The 19,410-nt window shown below is 38.0% G+C and overlaps 1 protein-coding gene across 1 annotated transcript in view; it reads right to left on the bottom strand.

Moving 5' to 3' along the window:
* Nucleotides 1-19,410, bottom strand: part of cpamd8 (C3 and PZP like alpha-2-macroglobulin domain containing 8) — a 140,491-nt gene that overhangs the window by 52,986 nt on the left and 68,095 nt on the right. Inside the window, exons 25-29 of the mRNA XM_062039551.1 lie at nucleotides 19,008-19,076; nucleotides 18,752-18,908; nucleotides 15,427-15,603; nucleotides 10,611-10,692; nucleotides 352-508 (exon numbers count right to left, since the gene is read on the bottom strand). Coding sequence (XP_061895535.1) covers nucleotides 352-508; nucleotides 10,611-10,692; nucleotides 15,427-15,603; nucleotides 18,752-18,908; nucleotides 19,008-19,076 — 642 coding nt within the window. The remainder of the gene's footprint in view (nucleotides 1-351; nucleotides 509-10,610; nucleotides 10,693-15,426; nucleotides 15,604-18,751; nucleotides 18,909-19,007; nucleotides 19,077-19,410) is intronic.

The raw sequence follows: 19,410 nt of genomic DNA, 5'->3' as shown, positions 1-19,410 counted from the left end.
CTAAAAGTGACTCTCGTGCCAAAGATTTTATCTGACCACTTGAAATAACGGAATAAAATAAAAATAGCTGCAGCTAAGGTGTCCGGACTTTCTCTATGAGCTTCCACTAACAAAGACGACAGCTTCTATAAAGCAAGCTGCTCACCTTTGACCTAGACCTTTAGACTTTTAAAATTCCAAATTGCCAGATCTGTCAAATAGAAACCCGAGCTTGACTTATAGCTGATGACATAATCTGAAGTAGAATAAAAAAATCTGCTTGGATCTCTCCCAAAATGATAGCTAAGGCTTTCTTCCTGCTTTGTGATCGCAAGAACTCGGTGAACCTTTTCTACACAGCCCTCCATCTACCTGCAGGTCTTTGTTGAGGATCCGCCCCATGGCCGGGAAGGAGCCATCGTTTCGCTGATGCTTGATGAGCCAGGATTTAGCTGCGCGGAGCTCCTCGGGGTCAATGAAGATGAAACCCCGAGATTGAGCGAAGGACTTCAGCACGAACGCGGTCAACCTGGAGGAAGTGCAGATGGAGGGTGGTGGGGGAGTTGGGAGGGCGTTGATGGGGTTAGCGAGGTAGAGAGGGGTCGAGAAGGGGGGAAGAAGTATCAAAGATCCTTTAAAAACGTGTGCTGGCAAATTCTGCAAAAATGCTTAACTGTCAAACTTCAAGAGCTTGAAGGCAAACACTTTTTTTTCCCGTCGGAGTGTGAAGTTTGTCCAACTAGTCACACTCTTTCAATCTGTCAACAGAAGGCATTGAGGGATGTTTTTTTCCAGATAGACTGTATCCAGTTAGATGTTATGAAAAGGCGGAAAATGACTGTAGAGCAGGGGGATGCCCTAAGTCTAGCTTAGGTGCTATTTGTGGCAAGTAGCTTGTTTTGTTTTTTTATGGCACACAACATATTCTAACATTCAAATTAAACAAGGGCTGCACCAGAATCTTAAACAATTTAGCAGAAATATTATATGATAATAATGAGTCAAATAATACTGACGCTTTGATGGCCCATGAAACACACATAATCTCTCCGTGCCTCGATGTGTGTCCCTTTAACAAAAAAAACATGTGACCGATACAGATGCTGTATCATTTAAATGCGAAGCGCCAAACTGTATTTATCAGGGAGCACTTCTTTCGCGCTCACAAGAGATGAAGTCAGAAGAGTGACGTGCTGCGTTTGACATTGTTTAATGTCTTCATCGTTGATCTAAATGGAACTCAGAAAAAGGGAAAATTCTGAAGTGTGAGATCATTTCAATCTTACAGCCCCAAATAAGGTAAATGTTCTTGTCTTCCTGTTTACTATTTGTCCCACTTAAAGGCCTACTGAAATGAATTGTTTTTATTTAAACGGGGATAGCAGATCCATTCTATGTGTCATACTTGATCATTTCACGATATTGCCATATTATATAAGGATTTAGTAGAGAACGACGACGATAAAGATCGCAACTTTTGGTATCTGATAAAAAAAAAGCCTTGCCCCTACCGGAAGTAGCGTGACGTAGTCAGTTGATAGCCTCCTCATATTTTCCTATTGTTTTCAATGCAGCTAGAGCGATTCGGACCGAGAAAGCGATAATTACCCCATTATTTTGAGCGAGGATGAAAGATTTGTGGATGGGGAACGTTAGAGTTAAGGACTAAAATGCAGTGCAAGACATATCTTTTTTCGCTCTGACCGTAACTTAGGTACAAGCTGGCTCATTGGATTCCACACTCTCTTATTTTTCTATTGTGGATTACGGATTTGTATTTTAAACCACCTCGGATACTATATCCTCTTGAAAATGAGAGTCGAGAACGCGAAATGGACATTCACAGTGACTTTTATCTCCACGACAATACATCGAAGAAACACTTTAGCTACGGAGCTAACGTGATAGCATCGTGCTTAACTGCATATAGAAACGAAATAAATAGATCCCTGACTGGAAGGATAGACAGAAGATCAAAAATACTATTAAACCAGGGACATGTAAATACACGGTTAATGCTTTCCAGCCTGGCGAAGCTTAAAAATGCTGTTGCTAACGACGCCATTGAAGCCAACTTAGCTACGGAGCTAATGTGATAGCATCGTGCTTAACTGCATATAGAAACAAAATAAATAAATCCCTGACTGGAAGGATAGACAGAAGATCAACAATACTATTAAACCATGGACATGTAAATACACGGTTAATGCTTTCCAGCCTGGCGAAGCTTAAAAATGCTGTTGCTAATGACGCCATTGAAGCTAACTTAGTAACGGGACCTCACAGAGCTATGATAAAAACATTAGCGCTCCACCTACGCCAGCCAGCCCTCATCTGCTCATCAACACCCTTGCTCACCTGCGTTCCAGCGATCGACGGAAGGACGAAGGACTTCACAACGATCATCCGTGCGGTCGGTGGCTAGCGTCGGCTAGCGCGTCTGCTATCCGAGTCAAAGTCTTCCTGGTTGTGTTGCTGTAGTCCGCCGCTAATACACCGATCCCACCTACAACTTTCTTCTTTGCAGTCTTCATTGTTCATTAAACAAATTGCAAAAGATTCACCAACACAGATGTCCAGAATACTGTGGAATTATGAGATGAAAACAGAGCTATTTTGTATTGGATTCAATGGGGTACCGATACTTCTGTTTCACTGGTTACGTCACGAGCATACGTCATCATCCAAAGACGTTTTCAACCGGAAGTTTAGCGGGAAATTTAAAATTGCTCTTTATAAGTTAACCCGGCCGTATTGGCATGTGCTGCAATGTTAAGATTTCATCATTGATATATAAACTATCAGACTGTGTGGTCGGTAGTAGTGGGTTTCAGTAGGCCTTTAATGTTTAATATTCCTCTCTGCACAGCTATCCATTAAAAAACACAGACAACAATCCAATTTGATTAATTTTGCTATTTTGAGTATGAATTCAGTCAAGTCAAGACTTTATATATTTACACAAGAATAACTATAATTTTCTTTTCTATTTGGACGATTTTTTGTTTCTAAATTTTTGATATGCAATCAATCTGTACCTTTTTTGTCAGAGCTTGGACTTTCCGGTAAACAATTGTACTTGTATGGCTATTCTGATACTACATCAGCATTACAAACCATCCATCCATTCATTTTCTATACCACTTATCCTCGTTATGGTCGCAGGTAAGCTGGGGCCTATCACAGCTGACTTAGGGCAAGAGGCAGGTTAAAGCCTAGACTGGTCACCAGCCCATCACAGGTTTGTTGTATTTTTTTTTTAATGTGGTGTTATAGTCATCTATGAATATGTGTGTAACGGTATTTCCTTTTGACTTAATGTTGTAATTGTATCAAACAGCTTTTGAAATTTTAGACACCAAGAAGAATAGCTACTACTATTACAGCAGTTAAAGGGGATGTTAATGAATGAACAACAATACGTACATACACAAGCACATACATACACACACACACGTTTACTGTGCAAACATACATACATATACATGCAAATATACACACGTACACACATGCATACTATCACGCCTAATCAAACATATATTCATACATACAAGTGTACACAATCATACTCATGTCCCAGCAGGCACAAGACATTAAAAACAACGTTGAGAACTTGTTGAACTAGGTCCTGACGTTGAGCAACTCAAACTTAACAATGGAACAACATGATTTTTGACGACGTTTAATCAATGTTGGGTTCTGATGTTGATTTGACCATTGAATGTTGGTCATTTCCAAACCGATATTGTACAACACTAATACAACGTTGAAACAACATGCTTTTTGTTGCCGTTTATTAAATGTCAGTTCGACCATTGAAATGTTATCATTTCCCAATCAACAACGTGGATCCAACGTTGGACATCAACGTTGTCTCAATTTACAAATACAACTATTTTACAACGTTGTTTCAAAGTCAGTTTTAAAGCACATGTATGTATGTATAATCAACACTGTATCAATGTCTAGTGCCTGCTGGGACAGATACACACCTGCGTCACAAAACACGGCACACTGCTAAAACGGAACCTATTTTTACCATAACAATGCAAAAGGTTATAATAGTCCGCTTCTTTTTCTCACCCCCATTAGCTTTCTTTTGTAATTCAAGTATTGATTACATTTATATATTGTTGCATCTGAAGCGATTGTAATGTTGGTTGTAGCAGTCATTGTTATTCATTATCAATATTGTTATTTCTAGAGATGTCCGATAATGGCTTTTTTGCCGATATCCGATATTCCGATATTGTCCAACTCTTAATTACCGATTCCAATATCAACCGATACCGATATATACAGTCGTGGAATTAACACATTATTATGCCTAATTTTGTCGTGATACCCCGCTGGATGCATTAAACAATGTAACAAGGTTTTCCAAAATAAATCAACTCAAGTTATGGGAAAAAATGCCAACATGGCACTGCCATATTTATTATTGAAGTCATAAAGCGCATTATTTTTTTTAACATGCCTCAAAACAGCAGCTTGGAATTTGGGACATGCTCTCCCTGAGAGAAGATGAGGAGGTTGAGGTGGGCGGGGTTGTGGTGGGGGCGGGTAGGGGATAGCGGGGGTGTATATTGTAGCGTCCTGGAAGAGTTAGTGCTGCAAGGGGTTCTGGGTATTTGTGCTGTTGTGTTTATGTTGTGTTACGGTGCGGATGTTCTCCCGAAATGTGTTTTTAATTCTTGTTTGGTGTGGGTTCACAGTGTGGCGCATATTTGTAACGGTGTTAAAGTTGTTTATACGGCCAACCCTTAGTGTGACCTGTATGGCTGTTGACCAAGTATGCTTGCATTCACTTGTGTGTGTGAAAAGCCGGAGATATTATGTGAATGGGCCGGCACGCAAAGGCAGTGCCTTTAAGGTTTATTGCCGCTCTGTACTTCTCACTACGTCCGTGTACCACTCCGTACAGCGGTGTTTTAAAAAGTCATACATTTTACTTTTTGAAACTGATACCGATAATTTCCGATATTACATTTTAAAGCATTTATCGGCCGATAATATCGGCAGTCCGATATTATCGGACATCTCTAGTTATTTCTATGGGTATTTTTATTGTTCCATTTGTAGTGCAATAAGGTTCATTGTCATTTCTGTGGTATTACCATCTACTTAACAACTCAACGTATGTGGGCTCTGTACCGAGGATGTCGCTGTGGCTTGTGCAGCCCTTTGAGACACTTGTGATTTAGGGCTATATAAATAAACATTGATTGATTGATTGACTTCACTAATCTGTTCTTCTTTATCATTTTTGGTATCATATTTGTATATATCCTATTTGCTAATGTAGTTCTGTTGTTGTTTATTTATTTTTTGATCCTGTCCTACCTCGGTCTGGCTGCGCCAAACACTAAATATATCAATTTAATAAAGTCAAATACAAATAGCACAACAAGAGAAATATCCCACACTTCTCTTTTGTAAAGCAAGTCTGTACAGTAGATATCTACATCAACAATATGATTTGCCTGAGTGGCTGGACAGGATATATAATAAAAATAATATATATATATATATATATATATATATATATATATATATATATATATATATATATATATATATATATATATATATATATATATATATATATATATATATATACACACACACACACACACATATACAGTATATATATATATACATTTATAGTTGTGAGTTCAAACCCCGGCCGGGTCATACCAAAGACTATAAAAATGGGACCCATTACCTCCCTGCTTGACACTCAGCATCAAGGGTTGGAATTGGGGGTTAAATCACCAAAAATGATTCCCGGGCGTGGCCACCGCTCACTGCTCCCCTCACCTCCAAGTGGGTGATCAAGGGTGTTGGGTCAAATGCAGAGAATAATTTCTCTGCATTATTATTATATATATATATATATATATATATATATATATATATATATATATATATATATATATATATATATATATATATATATATATATATATATATATATATATATATATATATATATATATATATATATATATATATATATATATATATGTATGTATATATATATATATATATATGTATATTTATATATAAAAACAAACACTCACTGAGGCGTCATTTACACATCACCAGTACATGATCAAACTTTGAATTCAATGAGCATCGTGTTCCCATTAGGGGTTGAAGGCTATGAGGCTTTGGTAAACAGCTCGACAGCAAAACAAGCCATAACAAAAATCATACCCACATGTACCTACTACAGTAGGATGCGGCACAATAGTGGTCATAACAAAACACAAAGATAAAGATGCAGACATAAACAAACACTGGTAGACTCAATCCAAGAAAAGGCTTCTTATAATGCAAGCTTTTTCTAATGTCTTCATAAAATCAAAAATATTTTTATTTGGTTGGAAGCAGGGATGAAGCCACAAATCTGTCAGAGTTTGACATTTTTAAGAACGTCACAGGTTCTAACTGTTCTGCCCTAAAGTGCGGTTCGAGAAAGTGTAAATATAATTTTGCATAACTCTTTGTGTTTTGGCTAGGAAGTAGTGCGCTCATAGTTTGCCTGTTTTCTCGCTTTCTGCATCCAAATCCCCTCCCTGGATCAACCCCAGCCAAATGCACACTTCAAAGTGTAAATATGAACAGTTTTTGAAGACAAATGCATGGGAGTTGCCCGAGATAAAAATCCAGATTGAAAAGTCTTAGTGGTGGAATGTTATGATCCGGACCTGGCGAAAGCTTCTTGTCCTCTCAGGATAAAGAAGTCTACCACTTCGACTCCATTATAAAAACATGTTCAAAAGTAGCTAGTGTGTCAGGTTATTACATTACTGATTAATATAGTTGAACATTTGGGTTAATCTTCAACCAATAAGAAAGTATTAGGGACAACAAGATTGTATATTTTTGTAAATGAGGTGTGTATTTAAGAAGAAAAAAAGTTGTAATCTTGTGAGAATTAAGTACAGTATATTTTTTAATAAAAAAGTTCTATAAAGTGGTACCTCGGCTTACAAGTGCTCACGTTTACGAGTACTTTTGGGATATGAGCTGTTGCTTGGCTTTGCATTAGATTGCTTAATAAACAGGGAACCCCATACTCGCGATCATACTCGCATTAGCTTATTAATAGAGATTGACTACATTTAGTTTTTCCAACCATGGAAACAAAGAAAATAGGTGTAAAGGACAATGCTCAGAAGAAGTGAGTAATATTTATTGAATTAAAGAAAATAATCATCAAAACATGACCAACTGTGTAGCTGACTTGCAGCTGGCAGTTGGAGCGTAGCACAATTAGTCTGCGCCATACTGAAGCAAAAATGTATTATGTCAGCCATGGACATTAAAATAATTTCCAAACGGCAGACATTTATCCATGAAAATATGGAGAAGCTACTGATGGCGTGTGTTGAGTTGAGTTGAGTTTGAGTTTATTTCGAACATGGATGCATACATGATACATCACAATTTCCAGTTCCTCTATTCAACATGTTTGAAAAGGAGTAGGAAGAAGCAGAGTTTATTGAATCCTACCCCTTTTCCTTTACATAGCAGTTGCTAAAACTTTTGTTCACTTCCTGTTCTGAATTTATTCACAATATACTCCATAAGTAAGAACAATAAAAATAAATACATAATAATTGGTAAAGTAAGTTATATTGTGACGGAGAAGCAGTTTGAAGGAGATAGCATCGAAGCTCTACATTATTACTACATTATTTCATAAACCTACAGTTATGGTTTGTGGTACATTTTATTGTATCGTTTGTCATGCAATATTTCTTACCTAAATGTGGGTTTTTCTTATTAAAAGGCATTTTATGATTAAAATTGTGTCATTTTGGTGGTCAAGCACCAAAAATCAATTGATTTCAATTTATTTCATTGGGTGACGCTGTTTCACAATACGAGTAACACGCTGCCTCAGAAACCTGTATATGTAACCTGTATACCGGGTGCCGCTGCATTTTTAAGAAAAAAAAAATACAGTGGCAATACCGTACATGTATATACAGTCGTGGTCAAAAGTTTACATACACTTGTAAAGAACATAATGTCATATATATATATATATATATATCAGGGTTTCCCTCAGCGCTTTGTTGTTAAGGCGGCCGGAGCCTTAACAACAAACATTATATTGACTTACATTACTAAGTCAATATAATGACTTAGTAAGTCATTATATTGACTTACTAAGTCATAATAATGACATACTTAGTATCTCAGGTAACTAGGATTGTTTTGTGTATTGTTTTTACTTTACGGACAAAATATCGATATATATATATATATATATATATATATATATATATATATATATATATATATATATATATATATATATATATATATCTACCGTTCAAAAGTTTGGGGTCACATTGAAATGTCCTTATTTTTGAAGGAAAAGCACTGTACTTTTCAATGAAGATAACTTTAAACTAGTCTTAACTTTAAAGAAATACATTCTATACATTGCTAATGTGGTAAATGACTATTCTAGCTGCAAATGTCTGGTTTTTGGTGCAATATCTACATAGGTGTATAGAGGCCCATTTCCAGCAACTATCACTCCAGTGTTCTAATGGTACAATGTGTTTGCTCATTGGCTCAGAAGGCTAATTGATGGTTAGAAAACCCTTGTGCAATCATGTTCACACATCTGAAAACAGTTTAGCTCGTTACAGAAGCTACAAAACTGATCTTCCTTTGAGCAGATTGAGTTTCTGGAGCATCACATTTGTGGAGTCAATTAAACGCTCAAAATGGCCAGAAGAAGAGAACTTTCATCTGAAACTCGACAGTCTATTCTTGTTCTTAGAAATGAAGGCTATTCCACAAAATTGTTTGGGTGACCCCAAACTTTTGAACGGTAGTGTATATATATATATATATATATATATATATATATATATATATATATATATATATATATATATATATATATATATATATATATATATAGTATATCGGCATTCAGCGTATGGAGCGGAAAACCCAACCAAAAATTGTAGGCTTCCTCATGCGACGAAGCCGGCCTACTTCACCACAGTCTGTAGTCTATTGCCCCCCCCCCCCCCCCCCCCCCAGGCTGTGGTGGCAGCGATGAGATGGAGACGTGATGGCGACAGGGCCGAGTTATACTGTTCCTTGCACCCACCCACCCACCCCCTCTCTCCTCCTGGAGAGACACCACCTTAACTAACCCATTTTCTGGGGGAAACACTGTATGTGATTTATTTTTTATTTTATAATTTTTTTTCATTATTATTTTTCAAGTAGTTGTGTATTTATGGGGGGAAAAGCAGTAACATTATGAAAAAAATAAGAACGCACTCGGAGAACACAGACCTCTACCAGGCCCAATCTCACAAGAGTAAAAAAGCCCTGAATCCCGAGAAAAATCCGGATCAGCCCCAAATTGTAATCACTATCGCATTTTCTGAAAATAAGATGAAATCTGCCAATAACAAAGAAACAAGGTGAACACTCTTGTCTGTCTCTATTATCTTTGTCTCTGCAGCCCACTCGCATATGCACGCACACAGAAGTGTAAAGGTAAAGTAATGTAGGAGAAACTATCTGGATCTAGGACAAAATCTAATCAGTTCTCTATGAAAGTGTCATGAATATCCGTCAATAACTTTTTGAGTTATTTTGCCAAATACATACACAACTAACCAATAGTCGATAGACAAACCACCGGCAATGATTACATAACCTCCTGGCTGAGGTTTTAAACACACCAAACGGGCCTGCGCAAAAGCTTTGCTTTTGTGCTCAAACTCTAAAAACATTATTCTTGTAATACATATACTGTGCACATTATTTTCATATTTATACTGCTTTGTACCACCCAGTTTCATGTTTACCAGCTGTAAAATGTTAGCACTGTGTTGCATGTGCACAAAAACCCCACATCTTTTTTTCTGCTGGATAACATTTTCTCTTGCATGCGGGGCTCATGTTGATGGATTCATAGGGCATGGTAAAAGGTTACCTGTACGTGCACCATCTGTGTTGTGCCCACAACCAACACTGGTTGCCCTGGGAGTCAAGAAAAAGAAAACCCTGCTTGCATCCGCTCGAGTCATCAGGGGAAGAGGTCAGGCTTTCCATGGCAGTTATATCCTGGCGGTGAGTCATTCCTCAATATTGTGGGCCAAAAAAGTGGCATTCTGTGAAGTGGCTCCAGACAACTTAAATCTCTGTCTCCACGAGCAGCATGGGTCCGCCGTGTGTCACGAATACCGCTTAAGTGCAAATAAATCTTGACACTTTTGCCTGCCTCCAGGAACCAATTATGCAGTTTGTTTCTGATTCTCGGTTGTTTATGTAGCCCGTTGTTTTACAATGTGGGCTGTATCAAATATCATGATATCCACCTTGAAACATAAATCCGTGCCGTGCAATAGGTCCCCAAACAGCGAGCGCTGGAGCCCCCCCATTGAGAACATTGATGTCATTCTTATAAATATTACAAGATGGTTCTCTGTGTGCATGACCCCACCGAGCGTAAACGCCACACCGGTGTTTGTGTGCTGGGAAGTTGTTGAAACTTTCACCGCGTGTGTCCCGGTAAGAGAAGAAGAATGCGGCCTCAGCTAAACAAAGTTTGACCGCATTGAGTTTCCGCGACTTACCACATGCTGCCAGAGGAGTCCCGTTCTCCGAAAGCGCTGTAGGATCCGTCCTGACGCCTGTAGGTCAGTTGTCTCTGATAGCCTGGATGAGAGTAAGGAGGGAATGGTATCATGAATTCATGTGATTAGGTCGTATAACATACATATCATTGTACAAACCCCGTTTCCATATGAGATGGGAAATTGTGTTGGATGTAAATATAAACGGAATACAATGATTTGCAAATCCTTTTCAACCCATATTCAATTGAATGCACTACAAAGACAAGATATTTGATGTTCAAACTCATAAACTTTATTTTTTTTTTGCAAATAATGATTAACATAGAATTTCATGGCTGCAACACGTGCCAAAGTAGTTGGGAAAGGGCATGTTCACCACTGTGTTACATGGCCTTTCCTTTTAACAACACTCAGTAAACTTTTGGGAACTGAGGAGACACATTTTTTAAGCTTCTCAGGTGGAATTCTTTCCCATTCTTGCTTGATGTACAGCTTAAGTTGTTCAACAGTCAGGGGGTCTCCGTTGTGGTATTTTAGGCTTCATAATGCGCCACACATTTTCAATGGGAGACAGGTCTGGACTACAGGCAGGCCAGTCTAGTACCCGCACTCTTTTACTATGAAGCCACGTTGATGTAACACGTGGCTTGGCATTGTCTTGCTGAAATAAGCAGGGGCGTCCATGGTAACGTTGCTTGGATGGCAACATATGTTGCTCCAAAACCTGTACAGGTATGTACCTTTCAGCATTAATGGCGCCTTCACAGATGTGTAAGTTACCCATGTCTTGGGCACTAATACACCCCCATACCATCACAGATGCTGGCTTTTCAACTTTGCGCCTATGACAATCCGGATGGTTCTTTTCCTCTTTGGTCCGGAGGACACGACGTCCACAGTTTCCAAAAACAATTTGAAATGTGGACTCGTCAGACCACAGAACACTTTTCCACTTTGTATCAGTCCATCTTAGATGAGCTCAGGCCCAGCGAAGCCGACAGCGTTTCTAGGTGTTGTTGATAAACGGTTTTCGCCTTGCATAGGAGAGTTTTAACTTGCACTTACAGATGTAGCGACCAACTGTAGTTACTGACAGTGGGTTTCTGAAGTGTTCTTGAGCCCATGTGGTGATATCCTTTACACACTGATGTCGCTTGTTGATGCAGTACAGCCTGAGGGATCGAAGGTCACGAGCTTAGCTGCTTACGTGCAGTGATTTCTCCAGATTCTCTGAACCTTTGATGATATTACGGACCGTAGATGGTGAAATCCTTAAATTCCTTGCAATAGCTGGTTGAGAAAGGTTTTTCTTAAACTGTTCAACAATTTGCTCACGCATTTGTTGACAAAGTGGTGACCCTCGCCCCATCCTTGTTGGTGAACAACTGAGCATTTCATGGAATCTACTTTTATACCCAATCATGGCACCCACCTGTTCTCAATTAGTCTGTTCACCTGTGGGATGTTCCAAATAAGTGTTTGATGAGCATTCCTCAACTTTATCAGTATTTATTGCCACCTTTCCCAACTTCTTTGTCACGTGTTGCTGGCATGAAATTCTAAAGTTAATGATTATTTGCAAAAAAAAAAATGTTTTTCAATTTGAACATCAAATATTTTGTCTTTGTAGCATATTCAACTGAATATGGCTTGAAAATGATTTGCAAATCATTGTATTCCGTTTATATTTACATCTAACACAATTTCCCAACTCATATGGAAACGGGGTTTGTATTAGTAGAGCTGCTCATTCACCAAAAGCTATAAAAGAACCTGAGGTCACACAAATTTGACCAAAATATTTGGCAAAAAACTAATTTCAAAGTTTGTCACGTGAAACGTCAGAATTACTCACGAAACACAAAAAACTCTTGTCTTTCGTCGTTTTGCTTTTTTGCAACACCTTGCACAGAAGGTTACCTGGCATTTAAAGTTGAGCTTTATCATCGGCATAGTAGGGGTGCTAAAAATGTATTTATTCAGATTTGAAATTGAATCATAATTTTCAAAAATCTAAGAATTAAAAAACAAGAAAAAAATATCTACTTCTATGTCTATATATATACATATATATATATATATATATATATATATATACTACCGTTCAAAAGTTTGGGGTCACATTGAAATGTCCTTATTTTTGAAGGAAAATCGCTGTACTTTTCAATGAAGATAACTTTAAACTAGTCTTAACTTTAAAGAAATATACTCTATACATTGCTAATGTGGTAAATGACTATTCTAGCTGCAAATGTCTGGTTTTTGGTGCAATATCTACATAGGTGTATAGAGGCCCATTTCCAGCAACTATCACTCCAGTGTTCTAATGGTACAATGTGTTTGCTCAATGGCTCAGAAGGCTAATTGATGATTAGAAAATCCTTCTGCAATCATGTTCACACATATGAAAACAGTTTAGCTCGTTACAGAAGCTACAAAACTGACCTTCCTTTGAGCAGATTGAGTTTCTGGAGCATCACATTTGTGGGGTCCATTAAACGCTCAAAATGGCCAGAAAAAGAGAACTATCATCTGAAACTCGACAGTCTATTCTTGTTCTTAGAAATGAAGGCTATTCCACAAAATTGTTTGGGTGACCCCAAACTTTTGAACGGTAGTGTATATATATATATATATATATACACATATATATATATATATATATATATATATATATATATATATATATATACGTATATATATATATACACATATATATATATATATATATATATATATATATATATATATATATATACGTATATATATATATACACATATATATATATATATATATATATATATATACGTATATATATATACACATATATATATATATATATATATATATATATATATATATATATATATATATATATATATATATATGTGTGTGTATTAATTATATACATATACACACATACGTATAATTTTTTTTTTAAATGAGTCAATTTAAAAAAATATGTTTTTCAGGCCATATCTGCGGTTACTTGCTGTGCTTATACATCATATGTCAGAAGCCAAGATAACGTTTTTTTTTTTAACCTGTGATCTTTTGAAAAGGTTTTATTATAATTTTAATTAAGGATCAACATTTTTGGCCTCCAATTCTGATCCAAATTTTGTGGCATCAGATCCAATCCGATTTCGAGTCCTGACCCTATACTTTGACAATTGATCATAGAACTGAAAATGTTTTATAGCAAGTTACTACAGTTAAGTAATCCTAATAAAATGTTTTATAAAATCATACTTTTTTGTATGTAGACTTTGCTACTATTGTTGTCAATCAGATGATGATGATTAAATGTTTGGTATTGAATGCTACATACAGTTTTTTTTAATAAAGTGACGAATGCTCAATAACTAAATAAAAGCAAAAATTACAATTGTCTCCCATTTAAATCACTTGTGTTTAGCCCTTAAAGGCTCCCTGTATCCCAAGACATAGTCCCTGACGTTGAAAACAATAACACAATTTGCACAAAAAATGTTTTTTTAATAATAACAAGAACAAGAAAAATAAATGAACGCAAAACCTTTGACAACTTCTCTCCTCTTCTCTCTGTCGTCCACTCTCTCGTTGTTTTTCTTCGAGTTACCTCTGTTTGTCCGCAAATATCGGCACGGTCCGATCCCACGATTGGGAACGGGACATCTCTATTTTTTATAACAGAATATATTGCGAGAATCGCTTTGATTTAAGAATCAATTTTGAATTGAATAGTCACCCCAAGAATCAGAATCGATTAAAATCATGACTTGTTGTAGGATTTACATCCCCAATACATAGTTAAGGTTTACTATTGCTATGGTTTTACATAGGTTAACTTTTATTTACACTTGCATGCCATTAAAGCTAACTTGCATGATTTATTGCCTTTCCATTTATCTGGGATGTTACTGACATTAAAATGCTCAACTGACTGGGTATGTGGGTCACTAGCTGGCATGTAGTTCTGGTAAGAATATTAATTTTGCAATATTAATTTAAAAAAAAGAGGAAGTCATTTATGTGTACATGCATCAATGATTGTTTTAAGTGTAACTGCTTCATGCTATTAACAGTAGTTAAACATGTTACTTTTAAAAATGTTAAGTCTTTTATTAAGGCTTTACCATGGAACAGATCATTTTTTTCTATTATTTTCTATAGGGTGATTTATTATTAAATTAAAAGGTGTTTAAATTAATAGATTGCGCTTGACTTTGGAGGTTTTATTGAACGTTATAAATGATGCGCTGTTTAAACAGGTCAACATATGTACATTTCGTAGAAATGACCAGGGATTCCTTCAATAATTCCTTGCCAAAGGTGATCTACTGTAGTTTTCTCGATGGTTTTACATTCTATCAGTCTTTAATGAGTGTGAGTATTTGAGCCTTTTGAAAAAAAGTTTTGCAACTTCAACAATATAGACGGAGGAGGACTGGTCAGGGGTGCTGTGGGTAAAAACATACTGAACACCACGTGGCAGTCCCTAATCCAGAGTATTCATTGCCAGCAAGGTCAAAGTTCCCAGTTCCACTGCTGTCATTTCCGGAATACTCAACAACAGAATTCCTTCCTACTGCTCTTTTACGCAGCAGGCCAACGGGGGATTTGAGTTGTTGAGAGGTGCTTTCTGAGAACTGTTTCCCCAAGTTTGTACAGATGCGACACCTAACCGCTGGGAGGTCAGCAGGAAATGGACCTCATCCTCACGGGCAGGCGGGAGACCTCTGTCATACCCCTGGCTAATTTTCATGCTCAGATTTAAATGAAAAGATGCAATATGAGACCTAATTGTCAAGTGGGTAAACAGAGTCTTACCTTGCAACAGGTAATCAGTAGCCTCATTTTCCACCTCCAGGCTGAGTTGCCTGGTCTTCTGCAGGTACTTGAGCACAAAGACGTTGGGTGCAAAGTGGATCATGTTCTGCTCTCCACACCCGAATGGCAGTCGCAGCAACTTGTCTAGGTTGTTGAGTGTTGGTCCCATGACATCCCCTAAAAGCAAGGACACATCATCATTCAAGTGACTTAAAGGCCTACTGAAACCCACTACTACCGACCACGCAGTCTGATAGTTTATATATCAATGATGAAATCTTAACATTGCAACACATGCCAATACGGCCGGGTTAACTTATAAAGTGCAATTTTAAATTTCCCGCGAAACTTCCGGTTGAAAACGTCTATGTATGATGACGTATGCGCGTGACGTCAATAGTTAAACGGAAGTATTGGTACACCATTGAATCCAATACAAAAAAGCTCTGTTTTCATCTCAAAATTCCACAGTATTCTGGACATCTGTGTTGGTGAATCTTTTGCAATTTGTTTAATGAACAATGAAGACTGCAAAGAAGAAAGTTGTAGGTGGGATCGATGTATTAGCGGCTGGCTGTAGCAACATAACCAGGAGGACACTGACTTGGATAGCAGACGCGCTATCCGACGCTAGCCGCCGACCGCACGGATGATCGGGTGAAGTCCTTCGTCCTTCCGTCGATCGCTGGAACGCAGGTGAGCACAGGTGTTGCTGAGCAGATGAGGGCTGGCTGGCGTAGGTGGAGCGCTAATGTTTTTATCATAGTTCTGTGAGGTTCCGTAGGTAATTTAGCTTCAATGGCGTCGTTAGCATCAGCATTGTTAAGCTTCGCCAAGCTGGAAAGCATTAACCGTGTAGTTACATGTACATGGTTTAATAGTATTGTTGATGTTCTGTCTATCCTTCCAGTCAGGGGTTTATTTATTTTGTTTCTATCTGCATTTAAGCACGATGCTATCACATTAGCTCCGTAGCTAAAGTGCTTCACCGATGTATTGTCGTGGAGATAAAAGTCACTGTGAATGTCCATTTCGCGTTCTCGACTTTCATTTTCAAGAGGATATAGTATCCAAGGTGGTTTAAAATACAAATCCGTGATCCACAATAGAAAAAGGAGAGAGTGTGGAATCCAATGAGCCAGCTTGTACATAAGTTACGGTCAGAGCGAAAAAAGATGCGTCCTGCACTGCACTCTAGTCCTTCACTCTTACGTTCCTCATCCACGAATCTTTCATCCTGGCTCAAATTAATGGGGTAATCGTCACTTTCTCGGTCCGAATCGCTCTCGCTGCTGGTGTAAACAATGGGGAAAGGTGAGGAGCTTTTCAACTTGTGACGTCACGCTACTTCCGGTACAGGCAAGGCTTTTTTTTTATCAGCGACCAAAAGTTGCAAACTTTATCGTCGATGTTCTCTACTAAATCCTTTCATCAAAAATATGGCAATATCGCGAAATGATCAAGTATGACACATAGAATGGATCTGCTATCCCCGTTTAAATAAAAAATAATAATTTCAGTAGGCCTTTAAGGATTTAGATACAGAATCTCACTTCTCATATTCCAGCAACCACTTTTAACACAGTACGGGCCTGATCTACGAAGATCCAAGTACTACGTGTTAAACAGAGTGTGTAAACTACAAAATTGTGTGTACTATTAGTGAGTGTGTGATATACTTAGACTGCATGTACACTTAAAAACTGGTGCAGACTGCTTTTTCTAAAATAAGGTTTTTGCGTGTAAAGCGTAGCTTTCACCATGGAAACACTCTTTTATTGCACATTCATGTTATCATGCTCCTACTGTACATCAGGGGTTTTGCTATGTTTTGAAACATACAGCAGACATACTACTTTTACTGGGCATTTTAGATGCAGTCCCATCTACAAAAGAACCCACTTTTTTAGTGCCCTGAAGATGCGCCCTGAGAGATGCTGGTACTAACTGTGACTGTCTGTAGCAATGTTCTAGATGCAAGACAATTTATATTGCAAGAAGTTTTTCCATATATATGAAAAAAATCAAACATCATTAAAAAAACGCTAGCATACACCAAAATGCATCAATTTACTACGCTACTTCCGGAATGAAACCCGAGTATGTGTTCTAATCGTGGCAGACTTGAGAATGAAAATGACTATTTTTGGACAAATGAGGATTTACAACCTTATACTTTTTAAGCTAAATATACTGCTGCTTATAGAAGCCAGCATGAAGGAAGAGTGAGACGTTGGAGCAGACGGAAACCGGGAGAGGGGGATGAAAGCAATTTTGACGCTTTAAATATGAAACTTGGAGCCAGGCTATTTGGACATAAATGGACTGCTTACCCAAAATCAACAGGAAACTTCCCTGGCCAGCTGGACCAGACGAACAACTGTCCATTCAGTGAGTCACTTTAATATCGATCCTGATACATGCAGAACACCATGCGTGTTAGTACCACTAAAGTACATACGCTGTCTGGCTAGCTGTGTTCAAACAAAACATGAAGTGTGGGCTAATACTTTACAGATACTGTAATATGCGTGTTCATGTTTTTCAGTCAGTACAGATTGGTGTCGTATCACAGTGTTGTGCATTAATAACTCAAACGCGTTTCGAGTTGTTGTAGAAGCTTGCTTATGTCTTGCCAGAGTTAGCTCTTACGGTTAATACCCTGGCATGCCGATGTGTTACTAAGATAGAAAAAAATAGTTCCTTAGTGTTACGAGTTACGGAACGTAAATAAAGTATAGTTGACGTTTTTTTAATGCATTTTTAGAGTGATTTAGAGGTAAAATTGTGTTACGTCTGGGTCGCATGGTTCTGCGGTGGTCGTTTCCCCAAGATGCAGAAGGACGCCAGGAAGCAGCGTGCAGGTAAGAAGGTGATTTATTCCAATGATGAAGCAAAAATACGAAAAGGAAAATGTGCCGATGGCAAGGGAAGCTCACGGCAAAGCTTATCAAAGACTAGCAAACAAGGTAGAAGTTAGTAAATATAAACTTATATGAAAATAAATACCAACCGTAAGCATTGCGTGAAGCGAACAAGACAGCCAGCCAGAGTGAGGAAGGAATAACTAGCTTTCTGATTAGTGACCGGGAGCAGGTGAGCATCCCGACCACTAATCAGAGGTAGGTGCAGAAAATCAACACCCATGGTAACTATGAAAATGAGCGAGGGTGCTGACACAGAAATAAACAACAACTAAGGAAATACCAAACTAAACATAACATGACCAGGGTATTGCTAGCCACCTAGATAGAATTACCCAATTTGTATATGTTAGAAAGCAATAAAATGCTTTTCACAACACTGTAAGAGTCATTCTACTTACCAATCATGAATGCAGAGGCTCGCTCAGATCCAGGCACCATGTTGTGCGGGACCCCCAGAGTGAAAGCTTCATTGTGGTTTTCATCCGAGTCTTCCTTTCTCCAGATTTTAAACTCTCCAACCGAGCCCCAGCCTGTGGAGAAGCCTATGTGTCGAATCTGGTTGAGGGGAAACACAATTTACTGACTGTACATTAGTTTGAGGAAAAAATTACCACAAGTGGTAGTTTAAAAAAATATATATTTTAAAAGTCAAACCTGTGAAGGGGTCGTTCCAGACCACTGAAGGATTACTGATGCATTGGACGGATATAAACCATGGCCCACCTGAGGACAATAAAGTACAAAAGAAAAGATCCACAAATAGATTATGATGCCCTTGGTGGACAGTGTGGAGCAAATGGAGCAGCATGCCAACCAATGAGTGGCAACCAAAGCAAATCAGCCTGTAAAGCGTGACCTTACAACAGAGCTGGGCAAATATTTTGACTCGGGGGGCCACATTGAGAGAAAAACATGTGTCTGGGGGGCCAACGTGTACGTGTGTATAAATTATATATACACATTCAGCTGTAAAAATCTGCTGTACAGTATGTGTGTTTGGGTCCCTTTTTTTCAGGAACACTAATACCAAAAGTCACAATGTCCGATAGAGTTCTAA

The sequence above is a fragment of the Entelurus aequoreus genome, linkage group LG27 (assembly GCF_033978785.1).
Source record: "Entelurus aequoreus isolate RoL-2023_Sb linkage group LG27, RoL_Eaeq_v1.1, whole genome shotgun sequence".
NCBI lineage: Eukaryota > Metazoa > Chordata > Actinopteri > Syngnathiformes > Syngnathidae > Entelurus > Entelurus aequoreus.
The sequence above is the reverse complement of the archived record's forward strand: the minus strand, read 5'-3'. Positions and strand labels throughout refer to the sequence as shown.